Consider the following 26,229-nt stretch of genomic DNA (forward strand, 5'->3'; position numbering starts at 1 on the left):
AGTTAGAAGATATTATTTAAAAATAATAATTTTCAGTGTTTATTCAGAATGAAAAAATAATAATTTTTTTAACTCCTTATATCTTTTAAGATTCAAACTTGGGTAGTTAGTTGAATAAAACTGTTTAAAAATTACTTGGTTAAGCTCTTAGAAAAAAAACTTTAGTCTTAGTTGTTTCAATCTCATTAATATATAAAGATTATATTAGGAAAAAAAAGTGTAATAACATTTAAACTCTTAAGGTTTATCTCAATAAATAGCTAGACCTTACTAGTTAGAAAAAGACATCAACACCTAATTCTGTTAGTAAATTTTATCTATTTGTATAGATATAACTCATTGTAGCATACACATTAATTTTGGTTTGAGCTTTTATCTCCATCCAAATTCAAAATAGACAAAATTCACCAAATGGGAATTGGGAAGGGATTTAGATGTACATTTCCAAAACGGTGGGCCCCAATTATTAATTAAAATAAAAATTTGGGGGTCTAGACGTTAATATGAAAAATATCTTTAGGAACAAACATGAAAGAATTCCCAAACCCAGATCTGATCCGACCCGACCCGCTGCCGTCTAATAAATGATGGCTGTTCTGCAAAACGAGAGGCTAAATCTGATATCCATTTCTCGAAATGTGAAAACTCGCCTTTAAAGCTCAAACACCGTCTTCTTCGTGACCTCTATCTCCCCAAATTTATTATAAATATTACAATAAAAACGATAATAAATGATCTCATCAATTAATTTCAATTTCAGCATCTTATTTAAAATCTCAGATTTATTATAATCTCTTCTTGTTTTGCAAAGCGAACCCTCATTCTCTCTCTACAAATCAGAATCACAACACAAAAAAGAAAAAAAGAAAGGAAAAGAATAGCAGAGGCCATGGCGATAGCAGCGGCAGCTGTCATCGTCCCATTGGGCCTTCTCTTCTTCATTTCAGGCCTCGTTGTCAATCTCATTCAGGTAGTGTTTTTTTTTTTTTGAAATAAACATACTGATCGAAATTTGTTTTTTTAAAGTTAATTTTTTTATTTATCTTGTTATTCGTTACAGATTTCATTTTATTAAGCATTTCACTACAATTTTTTAAGAGATTTAGTTATCTATTTGATAGGCTTAGAGATTTGTTGTATTATAAACTGTGTGACTTTTGTTTGTTTCTTTAGAAAATGCGGTGGTAGAAAATTTGTGGAGCTTAGCGGTTTTGTTATGTGGGGCCAAATTGAGATGCTTATTATAATTATACTGCTAGTTAATTGAACTCAATCATCCTAGGATTTCCTATTTCGCATTTAACATAATTTCTCTAAATTTTGTAGTGATTAAGCTGAATTTTAGTTATATGTTATTGTTATTAAATTATTTCTGTCTCCATGGATGTGAAGGCTTATGGCCTTTTCATGAATTCATTTACAATAATTTCTCATTTTGGGGTTATGATTGTTATGAACTTATTGGATTGGTGAACTCAACTTGTTTCAGGCAGTTTGCTTTGTGACTATTCGCCCTCTATCGAAGAACACGTACAGGAGAATCAATAGATGGGTAGCGGAATTGTTATGGCTGGAACTTGTATGGATAGTTGATTGGTGGGCTGGAGTTAAGGTGCTAACTAATTCCCATATCATAGTAACAATTTATTCATATGCTTTTCAGATTTTTTTTTTTTTTTTTTTGGGTTCATTTTGTTATACAATGATCAATGTCTGTCAATTGTGAACTTTGTACTTTGTTTTCTGCATTGCATCTTCTAGATCACATAACTTCCACTTTCAATCTTTACCTCGTTAGCATTTATAAATGATTGAATGTCTGAGCAACCACCTGGTTATAAGCAGGGAGAATTTTTCTATTATGTTCTTTTATTAGTCTGTTGCATTCTTGCCATTGTGAAGAGAAAACTATGCGATAGAATGGTTGGCATGGCTGATGGCAGATATTAGTTTATGTTGATATTAGTAATAATCCTGCAAGATTTCTTGGGAAATCTTGATTACACAAGGATTGGCAAACTTTCTTAGCAAAAGGGGGAGGATGAAGAAGAAAAAGAATATGGGCATACTTCAGCCTTATTTTTAAAGCTTTCATCCTTCTTGATCCAAGACATTGATAGTTTGACGAGTCAGTATTCGATTACACCTTTTATAACATATAAATGGAATTGTTACCTTGCAAGGCTAGCTTACATGTCCTCTAGAAATTAGTTTCTGATTCTATGCTTCTGGCTGCAGATCAAACTTTTCGTAGACCGTGAAACGTATCGATTAATGGGTAAGGCTAAAGTTTCCATTGACAATACATGTTGTATTTGTGTTTACCAAGTGCAATGTAAAGTTGTACTAAATAACTTATTTATTAGCTTATGTTGGAATTATTAAATATCCCAGGTAAAGAACATGCACTTGTTGTTTCCAATCACAAAAGTGACATTGACTGGCTTGTTGGGTGGGTTTTGGCTCAGGTACATAATTTATCTGTTGCAATGTTGTTCTTGTGTGTACACCCACATGCAAACATTTTTCACATGCTGATGCATGGACAAACATTTGATCTCATAATGTGTTACAAGGTTACTGTGCTGAGCTCTTGTTAATTTTACTTATGGCAGCGGTCAGGTTGTCTTGGTAGCACATTGGCCGTTATGAAGAAATCATCAAAATTTCTTCCGGTATGTTCTCATCTGACACAGATTAAGAGTTGGTTGGATTTTCTTGTGTTTCATTCTCTAACCTAATGGCATTCTAAAAATTATGGACTGGAATAGAATCTTTAAGTTGATAATCTATTTTGGTAGATTCGGTTCTAGACTTGTGGTACAAGGCCTCTACATACTATTCAATTTTCAAGTCACTATACTTTTTAAATGGAAGGAGAAGCACTTTCAAACGTATTCATTGTTTTGTCCTGGAAGCAAGACAGAATGTAAATATTTTGTCAAAGTGTTATTGCTTTTTTACTACACATGAATACCATCCTGCTTAACTGGAAAATGAAGCGGCAAATATTGTTTTGCCTTGGCAATTAGTACTTGTTCGTCAAACCTATGTGTTGAATCTTCTCCATGACATGTGAAATGATGAAAATCTGGGTATATTTTGCTTAGTTGTCTTATAATTCTATTATCCCGTCCCTGCTTACTTGTCATTTAGCCAAACGTTTTCACTTATGCCCTTTTTTTTTTTTCTTTCTTTTACCTTTTTTGTATTCCTGAGTGTTTTTATAGGATTTATAATAATATAACATGTATTTCATGTTATACGTGCAGGTCATAGGTTGGTCAATGTGGTTTTCTGAATATCTCTTTCTGGAAAGAAACTGGGCAAAGGATGAGAGCACATTAAAGGTATGCTTTTCAGTAAGTTTGCCACAGATTTATGGTTGCATATTATTTTCCATACTCCCCCCCCCCCCCAAACACACTTTTTTAATCTATCTTATAAGCGTGTCTAGTTTTGGACCTCCACTATTTCCTTCCTTTGAATCTTGTGGTACTATTTCTGCAGTCAGGTCTCCAACGTCTAAGAGACTATCCTCAACCCTTTTGGTTAGCTCTCTTTGTAGAAGGAACTCGATTTACACAGGCTAAGCTTTTAGCAGCTCAGGAATATGCTGCTTCAACAGGATTGCCTATTCCTAGAAATGTTTTAATTCCTCGTACTAAGGTTGATCTCACCTCTTTTTTATTATCTTTGAATATATTTTCTGGCTACTTTCTCCATATTCCAGTAGACAGCAAAATTGAAATAAAATATTCTGTTAAATCATAGTCCTCTATTTGGCATTACAGTGTTTGTGCTATTGTGCAATCCGTCTGAATTGTATTTTGTTGCTAAATTGTGAGGGATAATTTTCCCAGATGATTGACCTAGAAGTATTGTGAATATAAAAATTATACATTTCAATTGTCTTGCCTGAAATTGATTATTGAAAAGTTTGCTGCCTTCCAACTGGTTCAAGACTAAAAGTCTTGTTAACAGAGATCATCCATGCTATATTTGAGTACCGTGGAATTGATTTTGTCTTTCTCTTTGATGACAATGATGAGATTGGACAATTTTCTCTAATATTAGAACTATTTAGGCCAAGGTTAAAACGGTAGTCCATTATGTTTTCCCTATATTATGATGCATCCTATTTGAACTCTATGATTTATTATACATGAGCTGTGGTAAATCCTAAGCAATTTCTGGATTGATTTCCCTGGGAGCACTTTTATTTTGTTGAAGGCGAAGCTATAATCTCTATGAGGTCGTTGGCTTTTATAATTTACTCTTTAAGCTAATATATAGAAAGTAGTATCAGTAACTTGTAATACTATTGCTTGTCGGAAGCATTTATAAATTATCAGTTGATGCTGATTAATCATTACCCAAAAAAAAAAATGTTCACTAAAAAGGGTGATAAAGTATTTAAATTGTGATCGGCCCCTTCAGGAGCTTTTTTTGGAATTTAGTGCCACAAATTTTGAGTACTACTACTGTGGAAAATTAAAGGCTGTAATTTTGCTGTTTTTAACATGTGATTAAGATGTTGAAGGTGGCTGTATGGTGGATTAAACCTGTACTTTTAATAGGGTCTTCCATATCCTCTGAGTTTCAATATTTTGATGTTATTGATTTGTTTCCAAATTGAATTTTGAAATGCTACTTCAAGGAACAAGAATGCACAGACATCTTTTACTGCTGAAATTATTTTCTTTGTTGCTTTATCTCCAAAAAGATGTTTTGTTACTTGGCAGAAGATAACTTGCAAGTTTTACTGCTATTAGGTAAAAAGTTCTGTGTGATTCGGTTTGAATTTTGCAATGGTGCGTTCAATTTATACCATTTCTGTCCTTACAGAATCAGTTGCCTAGTTTCACAGATTAAATTCTGAACTTCTATTTATATGGATATTCACCTACATTTTTGCTCACAGAACAACCTCATGTTGTGTCCAACACACAAAAAGGCCAAATTCTGAATTGTCTAACCAGGATTTTATTTTCTTCTTTTTCATTTAATATTCTTCTTCATCTATCTTAAAACAAAATTGGTTAAATGGAGTGAGTATTTTAGTTAATTGTCAATCGTTGTTGCTTCTTGTAAGATGGAACTCTTGTCAGTCCTCAACCTTGCTGCTGTATTTGCATGGCATTCATCCTAAGTATCTGATTATTGCATGATGAAATTTTAATCTAATATGTGTGGTTTTCAGGGATTTGTTTCAGCAGTGAGTCATATGCGCTCATTTGTCCCAGCCATTTATGATGTAACAGTAGCCATTCCCAAAAGTTCACCTGCACCTACAATGATCAGACTCTTCAAGGGCCAGTCTTCTGTGGTAAGCTATCTGAGATCGAGAAGTAACATTGTAATGCATATCACATATTTCTTTGAGATTTCTTATGGTTCTGCCTTTGAAATTTAAGCTGTTTCACATGATTTCATATTGCACATGACTAAGCTGCTGATTTTACCCATTGGTTTAATAAGCATTTTACTTGGTCACTTATGATCGTGGGTTTTTATGTCCCCATGTGCTTTAAAAGGCACATCACTGGATTCTTTCATGTGTAGATTGTTATTCCTGTTTCTTCTCATCTTTTAGCGGTACACGACATCATGCCTACAATAACAGATCTTTTAGGGATACTTGGCAACATGCCTATGATAATAGATCTTATTCTCATGCAAATGGCTTATTTTTTATGAGGCATAAAATGTAGTCACCAATTTCACTGCTGATGAGAATTGAGAAATGGTGGCAGTTTTAGGGGTCTAATGCATTGTTATTTTGCATAAACTTCCCAGTGAAGTGAATGTTGATTGGTTGAAGTTGAAGTTTGTCGACTATTGTTCGTGGTCATATGATGGCTTAAGTGTTTCTTGAGTCATTCAATGCAAGGATTAGAGTATTAGAAAGAATATTGGGTACAGGTTCAACAAGTTGAATACCCGATGACAAGACATAGATTACTTTCAAGTTTATTGTTGTTGGCATAGGGATGTTATTGGGTTAAAAAAACAGAGAGTTTTACCAAAGCTCTATCCTCTCCTATGTCTATGCAATTCATTTTGATATTGCATTGAAAATACTGATGGGTCAGAGGATTGGGTTATTGGTATTGTCAAGAGAAAATAACATCCTATTTGTTAGCTGAAGCCATAAGGTGGTTTCTTTTCTGCAGATCAATTAATCCATCAAAGTTATTGTAACTGATTAAAACTTTTGAAGTGGATTAGTTGGTCTGAATGAATTCGATTAGACTTTAAATGGTTCTTTCTTTGGTTTTTTTTTTTTTTTTTTTGGGTGTGGTGCTGCGGGGCATAATAGAAAGTCATTCGGAATTTCTCTATGCTTAATTTCTTGCTTATCATTAACTCAAAAATTTGAAATAGTTAGTCATTGTAAATCATATGCAATTATATTGGTATTTCACTTTAGTGAAGCTAATGCCCTGTTTATCTGCTGCAGATGCACGTGCACCTCAAAAGGCATTTGATGAAGGAATTGCCTGAAACGGATGATGCTGTTGCACAATGGTGTAGAGATACGTTCGTGGCCAAGGTGAGTATTATAGAAATAGTCCAGATCCCCTCTGGGATGGCAGTGTTTGTGTAGGTTCTGCTATTCCATGTTTTCTTTAATTGTCTAATGAACCAAATGGCGTAACTGATGTATACTTGATGCAGTTGAATACTCCTTGATGCTTGCTTGTTCAGTTTATTCTACACAGCCTCTATACTCTTGCTTCGTGTGCCTAAATCTTATCATCTGCTTGGTTTGGTAAGCTTTATTTTCAGTCTCCCTGATTTTTTTGCACGTAGGATGCACTTTTGGACAAACATAATGCAGAAGACACATTTAGTGACCAAGAGTTGCAGGAAATTCCCCGGCCAAAAAAATCACTTCTGGTCAGTTACTAATCTCATAAACGAAGGCAATTTCTGATGCGAGTGTATTCCTAGCTAGGTTGGAAATTGACAGGAAATAATTATTATATTCTATTGCAAACAGGTCGTTATCTCCTGGGCATCTCTGGTAATATTTGGGGTTCTGAAGTTTCTTCAGTGGTCTTCACTTTTATCCTCATGGAAGGGCATTGCATTTTCGGCATTTGGCTTGGGTATTGTCACCGTTCTGATGCAGATCTTAATTCGCTTTTCCCAGTCAGAGCGTTCTACCCCTGCCAAGGTCGTCCCATCAAAGCCCAAGAACAGCAAAGAGCCGGAGCAGACCACACAAGACAAACAACGGTAAATCAGTGCTTGATACTCAAGTTTTTGGTGCAAGAGGAAACTCATAGACAACTATATTTTTGCGAACTTATGATACATGTAGGTTACGAGATCTACTTCGAGTAACTTAGTCGTGCATTTCTGTTTCAAATTCATGTCTAGCTATGGCTTTGATACCGGTGTGACGCAGTTTGTAAAGCACATCAATTCATTATTTGCTGGTTAATCAGGGTAATTTTGTATAGACTGTATTTAAAACTGGCTGTTCTAGCAGTGCTCCGATTAGCTAGACCTCATGATACTTTTAGTTGTCGTTTGACCATTTTTACTTCACCGGAGCATTGAAATTCTAAGATGCTGCTTTCGTTGCCTAAGATGCTGCTTTCGTTGCGCGACTTTGCTGTCTTGCGAATGGACTTCAGTTTGTTCAAGAATTTTTGTTAAATGTAGATTTTGTCATTCTTGGAATGTTGAATATATCATCAATACGTTGGAAACTCAAAATAGAGAATGAGGATCGTATACGCGGACAATAGTACATAAATTAACAGATTTTTGGGACGTTCGGTCAACTGGTTGGGTATTGTAGCATCAAAAGTTATGCAGTTTTACAATCAGAAGTGTATTAATATTACTTGGATTAAGCTTATTATGAATTTTGACAACCAGACTTCTGGCATAAATCAGCGAACGAGATACTTGTCTATATCCATTTTTTTTAGAAATTCTAGAATAAATTAGAGGTATTATATTAGTTATATAATAAGTAAATAATGTTATGACATGTGTGTATTTAGTTTGAAAGATCATAATCAAAGTTGTGGTTATATTAAATTCAAATACACACGGTATGTATGTATCAATTAGTTGTAATACATCATAGGTATTCTATAATTTTTTTCCATTTTTTTACCCACTTATAATTGCAACAGGCATTTCAAATAAATGATTATTTGACAATCTAATACCAAAATGTGTTTGGTAAACATTTTTAAAAATAAATTATTTCAAAATGTGGTGATTGAATAATTTATTTTTGTACTAACTTCTAAAAGTTTACAAAAGTGGCTTTTGAAAAATCTATTTTTTTAAGAATATGATTTTATAATATTTCAAACCTAAATTATCCTTTAATTATATATTTTTAAAATAATCCCGAAGTTGAAAAAATATAACTAATTATTATTACTAATAATTTTTAAATTTAACAAAACCAAAAAAAAAAACATTTTTTCATGTTAAAATGTGCAATTTGCATATGATAGCACCCATCACATGCAGATTTTTTCCCTATGTAAATTTTATGAAATAATGTCTCTAATTGGAAATTCTCACTTTAACTAAAGTGTGGGATTTTTCATTGGAACCTATCCATATATATAACTGTATATATAGTTATTATTTAATAAAAGATCTCTCTCTTTTTTTTTTTATTAAAGTCGGGATAAATTAGAAACAAGAAAAATTCACATTTGAATACAATATATTTTATTTTATAATACATTAAAGTACATATTTTTATTGTCTTTTAAGAGATCTCTTATTTTGATAAAGTATGAGATTCCTCGTTTATATATAATTGGTTTAAATGAAAAAGTTATTACACCATATGATGTAATAACATAATAACAATACATTATTACAGCATATGGTGTAATTTTTTTTTTTTGAACTAATGGCAAGAATTAAGCACAAGTCAAAAGTTTTACGGATAGGGACTCACAGGATAAATCTTAGAAAAGAAAATAAATTGGTACATTTGATTGCATAAACGTATGATGATATTCAAATAAACACATGGTACAATTAGAATTTAGAACTCTTTTCCGTCGAAGACAAAACACTTTGCATTGGCTTTAACTAAAGAAGGGAAGGGTAATATCGACATTTCAAAAAAAGGGCAGACCTATATAAAGCTCTATCATTCGACCAACCGGACAGTTAAACCCTGCCTCGTTGGCCCCGGTTTAAAGTTGAAAGGGCGCCCACGCCACAAACCTCTCTTAAACCTCGAACTGTCTCCTCTACCCTACTCCACTCCGCTCTTTAACGTCGCCGTTTCCGCCGCCGATCATTTCTCTGTCTTTCTGTTCAACTAACATCACCGCCGGTCACCCTAGCTCCCGTCAACATGAATCAAACGACAGAGGTCTCTCCCTTTCTCGCATTGCTTTGGTTTTCGTTTTTTTTTTCTTTTTGGCGCTTCGCATTCTTTATCTTCACATGAAATTTATAAAATTAATGCTTATGTTTTTATGAAGCTCAAGTTGCTGAGTAGTAAATGTTGAAATTCGTTTGTTTTAAGTTAATTTAATTGATTTTGAAATTTATTTATTTATTTATTTTCTTTTTAGCCAGTTGAATTTTGAATTCAGTTTTTAGTGTATTATTTGTCTTGAATACGAGCTTTGTTACAGGTTACGACCGAGTCTGTGAAGGCGGTTTGGTTCAGTTTCTTAACAGATGAAGAAGTTCGAAAGCAAAGTTTTCTTAAGCTTACGGAACCTCTATTGCTAGACCGAGTCAGTAGACCCTTGCCCGGAGGATTGTATGATCCAATATTAGGTCCTCTAGATGAGACTTCATCGTAAGTTTCCTCTTCAATTGTACAGTATCCCACTATGCTTGATTTACTTGTACTTGTCTTTAAAATAATCTTAATTTTCCTACAAATTGATTGTATTGTTTTGAACTAAGCCTTATGTTTGTGAGTGTTGTGCCTCTACTTAATTTTTTGGTAAAAACCCAATTTTACTTGGCAACTAATGTTCACAACCGGCTCTGAATTCATTTCTTGATAATTTTGAAGTATATATATATTTTTTCTGAGATAGTGGTTAATATTTTTATGAGTGATACTTTGTAAATTTGTTTGATGCAGATTATTCTTCTTTTTTAATGCAGTTGCAAAACCTGCGGCCAACGTCAGTTTCTTTGTCCAGGTCATTTTGGTCATATCGATCTTGTCGTTTCGGTTTATAATCCCTTGCTGTTCAATCTTCTTTACACTCTTCTCAAGAGGATCTGCTTCTTTTGCCATCATTTTAAAGCGAGCAGGAGAGAGGTAATTTCACTTCAAAGGTGAATAACGGAGTACTTTTTCTTTCCCTTTATATTGTTGCTAACGCCTTCTTTCTATATTCTTTTCTCTCTCTAAATGTTGGTTTAAGGTTGAGAAATGTGTGCGGAAATTGGAACTCATCATAAAGGGTGATATTATTGCTGCCAAAAGTTTAGACTTAGACTTACCTAGTGAATCCTCAAATCCAGAGGACAGTGATGTTAGCAATAAATCCTCGTGTTCTATGGTTACCCCAAGAGGAAATTACGACAATGTTAGAAATTTAAAGCCTCAAGAATGGACTTCTCTTCAGTTTGCTGAGGCAAAGCTGGCTTTACTTCAGTTTTTGAAGATTGAGACTACAAAGTGTGGGAACTGTAAAGCAAAGAATCCGAGAATCAGCAAGCCAACTTTTGGATGGATTCACATGGTATATCTTTTCATATCAGTAATGCTTGGTATTGTTCTAAGAAATTGGGAATTGTGAGTGCTGTTTTATGCTTTTATGGTATCTTTTAGCCTGAAATTTTGTGTACCTTTTGTCTGTGTCAACAAAAGTAAGTGTTTTGTCTTTCTTATGAATATTACAAGAATCATATGTTCTATGTGGTGTTGACTGATCATTTGTTATCTCTTTCCTGCTAATAAGCTTTCTGGACATTGGTAACCAATATTTTTTCCTGTGCAAATTGATGGCTGCAGAATGGTATGCCACATGCTGATATTAGAGCAAATTTAATTAGAGGATGCAACCTAGGGGAGACATTTTCTGGTGGAGAAGAAGAGAAGGATTTAGGAACTTCTAGTGATGTTGATGCCCCTGAAACTCATTCATTTAATGGCGCCTTCCCTGGAACTCAAGATACCGCCGCTAGAAGGCATCAGAAAGGTTCAGGAGCAGTGCCTTCTGGTTTCAAAAAGCAAAAAGATCTATTTTCTGGACCTTTGTTGCCATCCGATGTATGTTCCTTCTTGCCATTAGCCTCCTGACTGTCATAATTGCCTACTTTAATTTTAGTTGTGCATGAATTTGAAATCCATTTTACGTTTCTTGTAGGTTAAAGATATTATCGAGAAATTGTGGGAAAATGAGTTTGAACTCTGCTCATTCATCAGTGATATGCAGCAGCAAGGATTTGGAAAAAAAGCAGGTCACTCTATATTTTTCTTAGGGGTCGTTCTGGTACCTCCGATAAAATTCCGCCTTCCATCGAAAGGAGGTGATTCTGTAAGTACTATTCGACTTGCAAGAGAGGAGATTGTATAATTCAAATCTGTATCACAATCCTGTGTTTCCTCTTCTCGCATTCTCTTTGTTTGCTTTGATTGTGTCTCTATTTAGATCAAATCAATGCAAGTAGTTACTGGTTAATCTAGCATGGTCTTCAGTTACATGGCAACATGAGGTTACTCCACACACAGTTTTCTTGTAGACTGTCAAATCTCTTTAACATCAGATGGATATACAGGTTCCCTTAGTTATTTTTCTATAAAGGGAGGACTCTTATTTATAAATTACTCAACGTTACTTAGGTTAAAGCAGCATGTCTGTGACTTAGGCAAAGTCCAAGCATGTTAAAAGTGGCAGTGCCCTAGATCAGGCTGATGAATGATTATGTGAATTTGTTAAAGAAAATTTGACAGCAAGAGCAGAAAGTGAGTTTGTGTAATTTTAGGAAGAAGAGGTTGTTTCATGCAAGTTTATCAATTGTGTACAGAATTTAGTACCTCAACAATATAATTTAGGAAATTTGTCTGTGCTCTAAAGCAACTGTATGGATGCCATTCCCCTTGTTATGCATATTATGTTGCATATGATCTTTATACCCATCATTTGTGTTTTAATTGGTTGGGGCATCTTAATCATGCATTTACAAACTCTCTTTCACTTTGATGGCTTTTATGTTTTTGCCCCTTTCTTCACTTCGGTTTTTTTATAACCCATCATACTTGCTTTAATTTAGAGCTATATAGAAGCGATAAATCTTAAGTTGTGCTTATTTAGAGCCTGTGGTGGATAAATCTTTCGAGAATTAAAAGTTGAAAAGACGAGATTATCATTACTCATGCTTGATGGTGGCTCCTTTTTTCTAGATTAGCATCATCTTTAAATTTTGTTGGGATTTTCTTCACATGTCAATATTTGTTGGTGTTGCTTCTGAATATGTTTGGTTATTACTGTGTCAGATGCAATTAGCTTTTATCCTTTCTTTACATTGTACTGTTGGGCATTGTGCTCTTTCTTCAGGGATACTTTTTAAATAGCTTCATTTGCTATTGTTGTTTGATTCTTGTTGTAGGTGATGGAGCATCCTCAAACTGTTTTGCTTAGTAAGGTGCTGCAGGCCAATATATATCTGGCAAATGCTTATGTTAACCAGCCAGATAATGCGAAGGTAATTGTTGCTCGATGGATGAATCTTCAGCAGTCTGTCAATGTGCTTTTTGATGGCAAAAATGCTGCTGGTAAGTGTTTTAATCATATTGATTCCAAATATCAGCCAACTTTTTGTCTGATAAGACTTTTGTAGTTGTAGATGTTAGCATTGATGTTGGTTGAGATTTGGCTATATGGAGATGAAAATTATTTTTGATTGAGTGATGAAAGCTGTTTTATTATTTCTGTTTTGTGGATCAAACATAATTAGCCACAGAGTGAGTATTTTTTACTATGTTTGGATTGAGATTTGGCTATGTGGAGATGAAAATTAGTTTAGACTGAGTGATAAAAGTTGTTCTATTATTTTCTGTTTTGTGGATCGAACATGATTAGCCGCAGAGTGAGTATTTTTGACAATGTTTTGTGATAAATAATGGCATTTCCCCATTTTAAATTTTACTTTGAGATTACATCAGCCTCTTCTGTCAATAGACATGGTTAGAAATAAAAAGAAAAAGAAAAAGATGAGCAATCGCTTCTTTAACATGCAAAATCCTTTCTTCAACCAACTTTGCGAAACCTTAAGAAATATTATCATTCTCTTAATCATCTATGACTTTGCAATTGAAAAGTTCCATCTCCTGCCTTGTACAATATTTTGTAGACAGTAGATGCACATAGTTTCCAATCAATAATATGCTGATGGACTTAAAGATTGAGATTGCATATTAGACTAAGCGGGGTTGTCTGATTGACAATACACTAATTTATTCTAGGTTTTTATTATTTTTCATGACAGTATTGGACTAAAGATCTATAAATTGCTTGTAGGAAATTTCTTTAAGGGTAATTATCAGCCAACTACCCAACTTATGGCGAAAGTATTTGAACTTAGTTATTATCATGTGACCACCTAACTTATTGAATAATGACATACAGCTACTCTTCCATTCAAATTTGTTAGGCTTCATTATAGAATCTTAGTAGATTTACTAAAATGACTCCAGGCATCTCAAAATGTATGATATAATGTTTACAATCTTTTACATGCTAGCAATCATGTTAAGAGTACAAAAATAGCTTTTGAGTACGAGTAAAACCTATGAGCTTCTATACAAACCACATTTAGTTTTAAGTAATAATTTTGTAAAATCATATCCCTTACTTTACTAAAATGAGGACCAAGTTAAGAGATATAAAATCTCGAATTCCAATATGCTAAAGGACGAAAAAAACACTCACACACACACACAATAAGATATATTAATTTTTCCTAATTTATAGTAATTCAAATAAATTCATCGTGAATTAATAAAAAAAATTATTTCAAATAATTATTCGAATTCATCACTGTAAAGAAATAAAATATTAAAAATTTATTTTCATACATTTTGATATGCTTACGATCATTCTACTAAGATTCCTTAACGAAGCCTAACGATGTGGATGTAAAAATAGCATTGTTTCATTATTCAATAAGTGAGGTAGTTGCATGAAAAAAATTAAAGTTCAAATAGTTGTGTGCTCGTTTGCCATAAGTTAGGAAATTAGTTGATAATTACTCTTTCATTTTGCCAGCAATTACATAAAAGAACTATTTTTGGTTTTCTTGCATTGATTGTATTTGTGTAAATAGTACGGTCATTTCAACATTGTGTGATAGTGTATCATCCTAGGCACAGCTATACTGTTGTATCTGAGCTATACTGAATGATTCGGTAAATTTTTCTTGTTAATAAATTGAAGACTTTTTACCTTATCAGCTGAGCGGTAACCTCTTTGTTATTAATGGTTGTTTAAGGTCAGAGAGATGTGGCTTCGGGAATTTGTCAGTTGCTAGAGAAAAAGGAAGGATTGTTCCGTCAGAAGTTGATGGGAAAGAGAGTTAATTATGCTTGTCGATCTGTCATTTCACCTGATCCCTATCTTGCTGTGAATGAGATTGGAATTCCTCCCTATTTTGCACTAAGGCTAACCTATCCTGAGGTAAGGGTTGTATATGCTTCTTGATTGCAAAATAAACTGTGTTATTTCTACTTGTTTTTCTATTATGGCAGTATATTTTGAGGAAAGTATTGAAGTATCTCTAATCACCATTATTAGAGATGTGTACGCAAATTTAACTACCTTTGCATACACATATACTTGGAAGAAACTTTTCGATCAAATAGTTAATAATTACATTTGCTCCAGGGGCTTTAATCTGTCACAATTTAGGCTGAATTTGTAGGCAGAAAAAAAAAAGGAAAATTCCTCATACTTCTTTGCATGTTGGTGCTACCTAATTTGTGAAAAAACTCTTGAAGACAGACAAATATTGAGATGAGATGTTAGTTTGGTTGGTGTGTGAGGTTCACTTAATTTTTGAGGTCAAGAGTGCTAGCTTTCTTTGAATCCATGTTTCTTTTAGGCTCTGTCCTGATTGCATGTGTTTGTAGTTAATTTTCACTTGTTACCATTTGATATGACACTACATGGTGCATAATGTCTCCCTCATGCTTCCATATGTCTTCTGAGTCTGTAGCTTGAAACATGTTTGCTCTTTACCTCAAAGTTTGTCTGGAAGATTTAAATAGTCACAGCTTTGACATCCATTCTTTTCCTCTACGTTATATCACAATTACGTATGTTGCCTAGGTTGACATTGTTGTAGCCCAGGAAGTTAAGAATCTACGCGTCAGGAATTGCGTCAGGAATCTGTTAGTTTTTGTTCTTGCCGGGGAGGAGAGCAAGCTAAAGGATCCTTTTTTCAAAAACCCTTTTCAAATAACTGGTGGTTGATTTTGTTGACCTTGATTGTCAACATGTGTATGTTTTGCATGATGTTTTGGAACTTACAATCTCATTTTATTGCACTTTCAACGAGTGCGATAACCATGAGCACTTAAACATCTGACTCTGGTAATTTCTTGCTTCTTTGTTGCTTTGTAATTTTTATGCTTGCAGAGAGTTACTCCTTGGAATGTCGTAAAGTTAAGGGATTCGATCATTAATGGTGCTGAAATTCATCCCGGAGCTACGCACTATCTTGATAAGTTGTCCACTATGAGACTGCCGCCAAACAAAAAAATGCGAATTTCCATAGGAAGAAAACTAGATACATCAAGAGGAGCAATTGTGCAGCCTGGAAAGGATTCTGATAATGAATTTGAAGGCAAGATGGTGTATCGGCACCTACAGGATGGAGATGTTGTGCTTGTCAATCGGCAGGTATTTCACAACTTAAACTGACAATATCTGAACTTCATACTTGTGTGGATACGTTTAATATATTCAAGTCTTGGGCCTCCTTAGGCAAGATAATAGTAATTGCTGGGAGAACCATCAAGTGCTAAATATGTGTGCCTACTGCCTGACTGTTCATAAAAGATTGTAATTTCAGTTCTCAAGTGAAAGTTAAATGCAATTTTTTAGATTTAATCAGGGCCTTACATCTTTTTTTATCTTTCTCTTAAGCTTCAAATTGTAAAGTCTATTTGACAGAGATGTCTTGTTTTCAAATCCCAAAATCCTTCGAATGTTAAATTGAATAGTGGTACTGTATTTGTATGTTGTATTGACACATTTATTTGTATGTTTTTGGATCAACAGGGCATTTGTATTAGTTAAATTATGCCTTGCATGTGAGTGTGTTAGAGTTTCTATTGCTTAAGCCTTTGGGATTCAGTAAGCTTATAGTGTTGGGATCCCAACTCATGTAGCCGATGATGTGCCATTTTCTCTTAGGGTCAGATGATAATTAGTTACTAAGTCTTTTCATTTCTCATCCAAATGGTGAATTTGTATTGGTGCCACATGAGTTGGAATTCAAACTTCGCATATGAACTTTGAAAGTGTTTCAGTACTCTTTGGTAGTTGTGGTTAATGAATTTGATAGAGAAAGTACAAGGCTGTTTCTTAATCACTTGCATTTTATTGGATTTGAGAATTTGTATTTTTGCAATTTTTTTTGGATGTTAGGATTTAGTATTTTCTTTTCCACTCTATCTTTTATTTTATAAAGTATGCTATGCATGTTAATTTGAATTAGATGTCTCTATTTGACCCACACAGGTGCTCCCCTGCCCCTTGCATCACCTCCAACAACAACCCCCCCCCCCCCCCCAAAAAAAAAGCCAAGAAAACCTCTCTCTCCTCCTTGATGCTGTTCTAACTTAATAACATTTTTTTCTTGCAGCCTACGCTTCACAAACCGAGCATAATGGCGCATGTAGTTCGTGTGCTCAAGGGGGAGAAGACACTTCGAATGCACTATGCCAATTGCAGGTTGATTGTTTTACGCACACAAACTGATAACTAGCTTTTCTAGCATATGACCTACTAATTTAATAATTGTTTTAATTCCAGCACATATAATGCTGATTTTGATGGTGATGAAATGAATGTTCACTTCCCGCAAGATGAAGTTTCTCGCGCTGAAGCTTACAATATTGTTAATGCAAATAATCAGTATGTCAGACCTTCCAATGGTGATCCGCTTAGATCATTAATCCAGGTTCAGTGTATTGTATCATGATTATACTTTACTGCTACCTTGATTTTTGTTTGTTCCCTAGTTCTTCACGATACGACCATAAGGGTTGCCAATAATTTATCATTATTTTCTTTTAAATTCTCCAGGATCATATTGTCAGTGCAGCACTTCTGACAAAAAAGGATACTTTCTTAAACCGTGACGAGTTCTGTCAGCTTCTATATAGTTCTGGTGTTTCCAGTAGTGGGCTAGGTTCTTTCACTGGCAAGCCAGGCCAGAGAGTATTAATTTCAAGATCAGAACAAGAGGTGTTGCCCCTTCTTCCTGCAATATGGAAGCCAGAGCCTCTTTGGACAGGAAAGCAGGTTAGTGCTTGATAAACTGTTGAAATGAGTCAAAAGCTGGAAATACTGATCAGTGCTCAGTAGCTTTCATAAGTATATATTTGATGCTTCTGAAGCTTAGGATGTTAAACTTCTGTAACTGTTTGGTTGCTTATTTCTCAAGCAGCAGTGTTTGGTGATTTTCTGTGTAAGCTAGTACTTGACACACTTTGGAAGTAAAATATCTTTTTCCCCCTGGTTTCTGAAAATATGTGTAAAGTTGCTGGAGCTCAGAAAGTGTTCTGAATGTTTCCATTTTTACTAAACATTCTTATTTGGGAATATATTACTGATGGCTTTATTTGTGTTCTCATGTACTTCTGACTTCCTAGGTCATTACTGCTGTGCTGAATCATATTACCAGGGGGCGCCCACCATTTATTGTTGAAAGAGGTGGAAAACTCCCACAAGACTTTTTTAAGACGAGATTTAACGCAGATAAACAGAGTGGTAGAAAGAAGAATGATAAAGGAAAATTGAGCAAAACAAATAAGATGCACAAAGATAAATCAGGCAAAAAAAAAGAGGTTGTTGAAGGTAAACCCGGTGAAGAAAAGGAGGCTGAAAAGAATAAATCAAAGGAAAAGGAGCTTAGTGAAGAAAAGCTTTTGATCTACAAAAATGATTTGGTGCGGGGTGTAATTGACAAGGCTCAGTTTGCTGACTATGGCTTGGTTCATACAGTTCAGGAGCTCTATGGCTCCAATACTGCAGGCACTCTGCTTTCTGCATTGAGCCGTTTATTTACTGTTTTTCTGCAGGTTAGCTGGCTTAAATAGACTTGGATGTTATGATGATTTTGTAGCGAAGTGGGATTGTTTCATCAAACTTCTAATTCATGTTCATGGTTCAGATGCATGGCTTTACGTGTGGAGTGGACGATCTTTTGATATTGAAAGATAAAGAGAGAGAAAGGAAGAATCATCTTCACGGTTCTGAAGAGATTGGCAAAAGAGTTCATCTTGAAGCTCTTGAGCTTGAGGATGGTGCTGAGATAGGTATGTTCTCTTTTAAAACATTTGAAACATATATTGTCTGCAGCAGTTCAAATAGTATCTTGTATCTGTTGTTTTTGAGGACAGTGATAAAAGAGGGCAATGGATTGAAATATTTGAATCAGTTTGGTGCAAGTGCCAATATTAGAGTTATCTGGAGATCTTCTAGAAGTTCTTGAGCCTACTTTTTAGGACATTCAACCAAAATAAAAAGGGGAAACAAACCGAGTTCAGCTATCTTGACTAACTTTGATGTATTTAATGATGTAAATTGCCGTAGGACCTTTTAGGAGATTTTGGGATTTTAATTGTTTTAGAGATTTTTAATATTTTCTATTTTAATTCATGTCTTATTATGTGTTTTAGTCTTTTATTTCCAGTATAATTGTAAACTTTTGATTAAAAAAAGCTCTCTTTTACAATTTCCTTTGGATTATCAAAATCTCTTTTGTATGGTCATTTGGATTAGAGCATCATCTTATGTCGCTGTAAAGCGTTATCAAAATCTCATTGAGTCGTTTGGATTAAAACGAGATCTAATCATGCTTCGATTAGAGCGTAACCTAATTGCATCGGCTTGGTTTGGTCCTAGAACAATATCTAATATTTATTTATCCTATCAATTGCTTCGATTACCCTGCTGCATCATAAATTTTCTAAAATTTTTAGATAGCTCTTATTGTTTACTGCATGCCCTTGGTAAATGCATCTTTATTTTGAAGCTTTTTGTATATGATGTTGATACAGATTATCATCTATGATGTCTTGAGCCATTCTAGTTAACCAGGGGTTATATATATATATATATAGCGAGAGGCATTTGAACCAAACCTCACAACATCACAAAGATCTTACAAGTTGGTCTTCCTTTCTTTTAAATTTTGAAGTAGCGCGTAAGTGCCCCCCCCCCCCCCCCCCCCCCTTCCGCAGCCCTGGTGTGAGTAGCATTTGAACTCCAAATCTCTTGTGCCTCCAAAAAGATCTTATTGATTGAACAAACTAGTACGTATGTTAACCAAACTTAATGGTTTAGGGCATGTACATAAGAAATGCGATTCAGCTAGTTCAGCTTACTTGACCAGCAATATGCTGATTCAATTAATGGTGTAACTTGCTTAATATGTTTTTCAAGAAAACTGTTCTTGGCCATGACCAATTTATAGGATATGTCAAGGACTGCTAAGCTTTTTCATATATCAGTTATTTGAAAAGCAGGAAAAGATCCTTGCATTTCTTTCCTGCCAAATCATCTAAAGTAGCTAACATTATGCAATTCCATGAAACTTAAGCCATATCATCTTTGTCAAAGGCATGAAGCTATTTTGTGAAAAAAGTAGCTGCAAGAAGCCACAATCATCCACCCATTTTCGCTGCCTGAATTAGTTTATAGCACAAACAGAAAACAGCGTTACACAATACAAGAACAGATGATCAAGACTTTTCAAATTTCTTCAAAACATAATGTGGAGAAGGAGATAAATATATTTGGGATGTGTCTTTGAAGAACATCATCTATATTAGTTCTACCTGGAGTTGAAGCTCATGCAAAATATTAAACTTCAGATGGAACTTATGCTTTCCCAGTTGGTCAAATTGACGTCGTTCAGTAATTAGCCAATTAAAATAAAAGTTTTGCAAGAAGAAGCTGCCAGATGGATGAGGTCTTCTAATTGTTTTCTCATTTCTTTGGGTAGAAGGCCTCATTCTTGTTGCTTTTTAGCATCTTGTCCTAATCTGACAATTGCAGTATGTTTCGTATTTATCTGATCTTCATTATCTTCATTTTCCTTTTTTCTCTTTTTCTTGTTCATTTTGTACAACTTTTAATGGAATGGTACTCTTTTGATCTATCTGGTTTGCAGACCCTATAAAATTGAAATCAGAAATCGAGAAGGCTATGCGTGGTGGTGGAGATGCTGCTGTGGCATACTTTGATATGAAGATGACAAGTCAACTCAATAAGCACACAAGCTCTTCTGTCATTAATGATTTGTTATCTGAGGGATTACTAAAGCCTACTGGAAAGAACTGGATTTCCCTTATGACAACATCTGGGGCTAAAGGTAGCAAGGTGAGTTTTGCACTTTCATGATGCCTAGAGTATCAAAAATTTTTATTTTGTGATAGAAAGGCACCTTCATGATGCTTAGAGTATCAAATGTTTTTGATTTTGTACTAGAAAGTAATGATTACTGTCTGATTTTACCATCCGCTTGTACTTTGTTATATCCTGCATTCTCTCGTTCACACCTTAGCAGCTAGTCCAATTCAGTGGAATAACTTATATAGATGTTTCATACTTTTTCCTTGATACAAGTTTATTGGAGATTCATCACATCCATGGAGTGGCTGTTGTTGGCATGGTCATGTACCATGATAACACTATTTAATGAAAAAATGTGTTGATATTACTGCCTTTGATGAAAAGTTACAGAAGCATATAAATCATATAGAAGTTGCCATGCACTGCCAATTATGCTAAGATATGAATTGAACTTCACACTTTAGCCTTCCATATCAATATCAATAAAAAAAAAAGATTAACAAAGCTAAAACACTGAATTGTCTACATACAAAGATCTAACAACACACCTTGCATTCTGGAGGAACGGTAGACAACTTGTCTTTTGGAATTTTGTGGAGGATAGTTTTTCTGATCAATTCTATGTTATATAGGAATGCAACCGGTGATAGTTCTAAAAGTATTAACTGGTACAAGACTTCACTATCTTTGTCAATTGAAACTGTGTAGTGTATTTATTCTGTATAGTGTATTTAATTAGCCCCAATTTTACTTTGGCATGCATCATAGAGATTAATGGAAGCTAGATGTTTCCGGTGTTACTTTAAGGAAATTTGCCTCTGTTTATTATTTATTTTTTAGGGTGTCCTTATGATACATGTTGTAACAATAGGATATCAGATGGTTGGACTGGGTCACAATTTTCTTGTAAACCAGTTGAAACCTGAAAAGATATAGTACCAGGCCCCTCCACCACCACCACCTCCCCTCCCCCCGGGCGTCTCTTCCCCGATTGTCTGATTCTAAGGTATTAATAGCATTCATCATTTGCTCATGCTTTGATCAGGTTAATTTCCAGCAAATATCTTCTCATTTGGGTCAACAAGAACTAGAAGGCAAACGTGTCCCACGGATGGTTTCTGGAAAGACATTACCCAGTTTTCATCCATGGGATTGGGCCCCACGTGCCGGGGGCTTTATAATTGATCGATTCCTTACTGGCCTTCGCCCTCAAGAATATTACTTCCATTGCATGGCCGGCCGTGAAGGGTAAATTGATCTTCATTTTCTTGCCCTTCTTCACATCTTTCTGTGGGCTTTTGTATCTTTTGCCTGAAGTTATATGTTAAATTTATATCATGGTGTACATTCACCAATAGTATCCTAGGTCTGTATATTTCATGTCAAATGAAAGCATTTTATAGGAAGATACGATTTATGGATGTGTATTTATCACATAAATTTTTATCCTTCTTCTTTCGTTAACAAGGTCGTTCCATTTTATAGATTGGTCGATACAGCAGTCAAAACATCTCGCAGTGGATACCTTCAAAGATGCCTCATAAAAAATCTTGAATGCCTGAAAATCAGCTATGATTATAGCGTCCGTGATGCTGATGGTTCTATTGTTCAATTTTGCTATGGAGAAGATGGAGTGGATGTTCATCAAACAAGCTTTATCTCAAAATTTGATGCACTGGCAGCAGTAAGTAGTGTTGTTGATTTTTAGCCCGAAATAATATATATATATATATATGTATGCATATCTGTGTGTGTGTGTGTGTGTGTGTGTAGAGAGAGAGAGGGAGAGGGAGAGGGAGAAATAAATTTTGTGATAAGGGATCCCATACTTTTGTAATGGGTAGGGTGAGGATTTGTGTTACACTTCTAGCTTTTTATACCTCTTTCATACTTCTTTTTCCAGAATCAAGAGATGATTTACAAAAAATGCAGTGGTCAGCTTGATGCATCCAATGCTTATATCATGGAATTGCCAGATGCACTAAAGGACAATGCTGAGAAGTTCGCAGATAAATTCCTCTCAAATGAGATGGCAAAACAAGACTTCTTGAAATTAGTGAAGCACAAGTTTGTATTAAGTCTTGCTCAGCCAGGAGAACCAGTTGGCCTGCTTGCTGCTCAGTCTGTGGGAGAACCTTCAACCCAGATGACGTAAGATGCTTCTTTTTCCTTTCATTTTTTTCTCAATGGATGCTGCTTGATATTTTAGTATATATCTCTTCAAATTGTAAGTGAATTTGCAATTTTTTTTGAAATCATGATTGTAAGTTCATTTGCCATTAGGGTGATAATTAATCGTTGCTCGCAAATTTTGTAGACCTAAGATGATCAATGTTCTTCACTAGTTCACAGCGAACTCAATTTGTTGACCTTCATGTTTACCAGAATTTACTTCCAGTTTTTGGATGATATTATTTGTTGGGTAATAGTTTTAATTGTTCGAAGTTTTGTTAACACAGTGCTAACAAACTTTATTTGTCTAGGAGCTTTTGATATAGCTATTGGCTTTATGTAGTTTTCAAATAGTGGATTGCTCTTTTGACATAATTTATTCAATGAAAAGAATGAACATGTTTCAATTTCAATATACATATATTCTTCAGATTTGCTCTTTCAACAGAGGTAACCATGGCATTTACTTTGAGGTTCATTTCATTGGTAAACCATGAATCAGTTGATGCACTAGAAATTGACTTTAGAATCAGTAGTTATAATTTGACTTTTTGGTTTTGGAGATTGAGCATTCAAACATGAAGGATCGTTGAGGACTGAGCTCAATTTCGTTGACAATTCAGTGTCATTCGTGTCAACAATTATAATTGGAGCTGGACAAGATAATCGTGGCTACTAATAAAGTCTGTGCACATGCAGTTAAAAGATAGCATTTCGTGGGTGTTTTTACTCATTGCACAGTGTCTATGAAGGTCATGCTTGTTGGTGGCACTGTATGAATTAAGTTACGTTTAATTTTTCGGACTTTTCTATTTTTGATCTTTCCAATGTTCAACTAGAAGCGAATAGGCAACAAGCATTCATGGGCATTATCAGGGACTAAATAGAATGCCTTGTACACTGAAACATAGTATAATTCTTTTAAGCATTGCATACTTCAATCCTTTTAAGCATTCACTAAAGTCTGTTTAAATAGACTTGTTATTTTTCTTAAACTTATTTGATCATTGCTATCAATTGTCAGATTGAATACATTTCATCTTGCTGGGCGAGGTGAAATGAATGTCACCCTTGGAATTCCACGGCTACAAGAAATCCTGACCATTGCTTCAAAGGATATTAAGACTCCAGTTATTACATGCCCCTTGCTAGTAGGGAAAACAGAGTGAGTTGCTTACAGTTTGATTCCAACACTCTTGATTCTTCTTTCTATTTTTTCCTGGAGTAGGAGGTGTTTTTTTTATAAAAAAAAATTGAAGTAAAATATTTCTTATTTACCAATCTTAAACTCGTACTTTACCATATTTTCTTTGTGCAGGGATGATGCCAAGCGTCTTGCTGACAAGTTAAAGAAAATCACAGTTGCAGATATAGTGAAGAAAATTAGTGTAAAAGTAAGAGCGTTTACTTCTCATGATGGCCAGGCTTGTACTGTTTATGTGCTTACAATGGAGCTTTACAAACCTAAAAACTATCCTACATACACTGATATCACTTTGGAAGACTGGGAGGAAATATTAGAGGTTGTATTCGTCAGGGAGTTGGAGGATACTATACAGAATCATTTGCTTTTGCTCTCCAAGATTAACGGCATAAAAAATGTTGCATCAGGGTTAACACAAAAGGCTTCAAATGAGACGGATCAAGAAGGTTCAGGCAATGTTTCACAATGTAGGGGAGACGATGATGATGCAGACGATGCAGATGGTGAAGAGGCTGAGGATCTTGGCATGGACGCACACAAGCAAAAACAACGAGCTACAGATGAGAAGGACTATGAGGATGGTTCTGAAGGGGAAATGAATGATGGGGTTTCAGCGGCTGGATTCGGGAGTGAAATTGATCAGGCTGAGAGTGAGATTGATGATGATCAGGCAGAAACTGAGATTGAAGATGATCGGGCTACAAATGAGATTGAGAATAGCCAGGATCAAGCCTCTGAAAATCTAAAACCCTTTACACCAAAGTCAAGCAAGAAAAAGTCCAAGTCAAAAACCAAACGGAAGAAGGCCAGAGCAAAATTAGTTAAGAAGGACACGGATAGAGCAATCTATGTGGCTGCAAGGGGGATGCACTTTGAGGCTCATTTCAAATTTATTAATGAACCTAATATCTTACTGGCTCAGGTATGCTCACATTTCCTCTCTATAGACTTCATTGTAATTGTCTTATCCCAAAGTAAACTAAATGCTTTTTGAGAGATTCAGAATTTGTTAGTTTTCTAGGCTACTGCCTCTCTTTAGGTAAAGCACCATTCCTGCTTTGATCACAGTCTGCATTCTCTTTTGTTGCACTTTGTGCAAATTAAGATGCAGTTGTCATAATAAATGAGACAAAGATCTGTTTTGAAGTTATTTACTCCAATAAATATTTAGCAGGTGTCTTCTCTCTTACATTTTATGCTTGGTATTCAGCTTCCCTTTGTTCAAATAAAATTAAACTCAAATTGAGATGTTGACGAAAATAGATCCTGGAAGCCTTCTCCCTTAATGGTCATTTGTTATTTAGCATTTTGAATGTTCATACACATATACACTCTTCTGATCCTTATCTAAAGTTGCCAGTTTTGTTTTGTATTGTAGATTGCTCGGCATGTGGCAAAGAAGGTTTACATCCAAAGCTCTGGAAAGATTGATCAGTGTCAAGTGACTAACTGCAAAGAAAGTCAGGTGATTTACTATGGAAAAGATCCCAAGAAGAGGGAAGATATTAAGCCTGAAGAAAAAGAAAAGGTCCAGGCACTGCATACAACAGGAGTTGATTTTCATGCGTTTTGGCAATTGCAAGATTTTATTGATGTCAGGTACATTTATTCCAACAACATTCAAGCCATGCTAGAAACATATGGTGTGGAAGCCGCCAGAGAAACCATCATCAGGGAGATAAAGCATGTGTTTGGTTCTTATGGAATATCTGTCAATACCAGACACTTATCTCTGATTGCTGACTTTATGACCCATTCGGGTGGGTATCGTCCAATGAGCCGACTTGGGGGCATAGCAGAATCAGTATCACCTTTCAGTAAAATGACTTTTGAGATAGCATCCAAGTTCATTGTTGAAGCAGCATCTTATGGGCAGGTGGACAAGTTGGACACTCCATCTGCTCGGATTTGTCTAGGGTTGCCAGTAAAGATGGGCACTGGATCTTTTGATTTGATGCAGAAATTGGAGGTTTAATGTACTCGCAAATATATAGTCAAGATGAGCTTTCTAATTTATAATGTAAAAAGTTTTGGCCTACGTGTGTCAAATATTCTCGAAGGGAAATTTATAGTAAAAAGTTTTGAGCTTTTACATTATACCCATAATTTTGTTACTGTCACAGTATCACCAGCTTCCTTTTTGTTTCTGGCTCTACTTTTGAGCTACAAAGGTTTCTGGGAATGTTTGTATTAATCGTGATTTTGTTTAGGTTAACATAAATTTGCCTCGTGAGAGAGCTTGCTTCTGTTAATTACTGCAGTCCACCAAAGAATATAAAACACCATCAG

The 26,229-nt window shown here is 34.9% G+C and overlaps 2 protein-coding genes across 3 annotated transcripts; both read left to right on the forward strand.

Moving 5' to 3' along the window:
* Window positions 1–548: 548 nt before the first annotated feature.
* Window positions 549–7,601, forward strand: LOC18031756 (1-acyl-sn-glycerol-3-phosphate acyltransferase 2). 2 transcript variants are annotated; one of them, XM_006421390.2, is made up of 11 exons: window positions 549–970; window positions 1,490–1,612; window positions 2,239–2,278; window positions 2,395–2,468; window positions 2,616–2,675; window positions 3,273–3,350; window positions 3,511–3,669; window positions 5,204–5,329; window positions 6,464–6,556; window positions 6,817–6,903; window positions 7,007–7,601. In XM_006421390.2, the coding sequence occupies exons 1-11, from the start codon at window positions 890–892 to the stop codon at window positions 7,247–7,249; spliced, it is 1,164 nt and encodes a 387-aa protein (XP_006421453.1). In that variant the 5' UTR covers window positions 549–889; the 3' UTR covers window positions 7,250–7,601. The 2 variants fall into 2 exon arrangements, with proteins under 2 accessions (XP_006421453.1, XP_024036961.1); XM_024181193.1 differs by lacking the exons at window positions 2,239–2,278; window positions 2,395–2,468; window positions 2,616–2,675.
* A 1,586-nt stretch (window positions 7,602–9,187) lies between these two features.
* LOC18031377 (DNA-directed RNA polymerase I subunit 1) lies at window positions 9,188–26,135 on the forward strand. The gene is made up of 21 exons (XM_006421391.2): window positions 9,188–9,376; window positions 9,645–9,814; window positions 10,132–10,291; window positions 10,398–10,718; window positions 10,991–11,248; window positions 11,346–11,516; window positions 12,589–12,754; window positions 14,470–14,654; window positions 15,615–15,878; window positions 16,846–16,934; window positions 17,016–17,163; window positions 17,289–17,507; window positions 17,858–18,286; window positions 18,379–18,523; window positions 20,383–20,591; window positions 21,610–21,812; window positions 22,050–22,248; window positions 22,468–22,715; window positions 23,761–23,901; window positions 24,055–24,862; window positions 25,319–26,135. The coding sequence occupies exons 1-21, from the start codon at window positions 9,359–9,361 to the stop codon at window positions 25,913–25,915; spliced, it is 5,148 nt and encodes a 1,715-aa protein (XP_006421454.1). The 5' UTR covers window positions 9,188–9,358; the 3' UTR covers window positions 25,916–26,135.
* Window positions 26,136–26,229: the final 94 nt, after the last annotated feature.

Source organism: Citrus clementina, unplaced genomic scaffold (assembly GCF_000493195.1).
Source record: "Citrus clementina cultivar Clemenules unplaced genomic scaffold, Citrus_clementina_v1.0 scaffold_9, whole genome shotgun sequence".
Classification (NCBI taxonomy): domain Eukaryota; kingdom Viridiplantae; phylum Streptophyta; class Magnoliopsida; order Sapindales; family Rutaceae; genus Citrus; species Citrus x clementina.

Bases quoted from the DNA above. Each gene is read 5' to 3' on its own strand.
- LOC18031756 (XM_006421390.2), top strand. From the start codon at position 890: ATGGCGATAGCAGCGGCAGCTGTCATCGTCCCATTGGGCCTTCTCTTC. The intron at 2,676-3,272 runs GTATGTTCTCAT...TTATACGTGCAG, and splicing joins AATCATCAAAATTTCTTCCG to GTCATAGGTTGGTCAATGTG. The intron at 6,557-6,816 runs GTGAGTATTATA...TTTTGCACGTAG, and splicing joins GAGATACGTTCGTGGCCAAG to GATGCACTTTTGGACAAACA.
- LOC18031377 (XM_006421391.2), top strand. The intron at 11,249-11,345 runs GTATGTTCCTTC...CGTTTCTTGTAG, and splicing joins GACCTTTGTTGCCATCCGAT to GTTAAAGATATTATCGAGAA. The intron at 22,716-23,760 runs GTAAGATGCTTC...ATCAATTGTCAG, and splicing joins GAACCTTCAACCCAGATGAC to ATTGAATACATTTCATCTTG.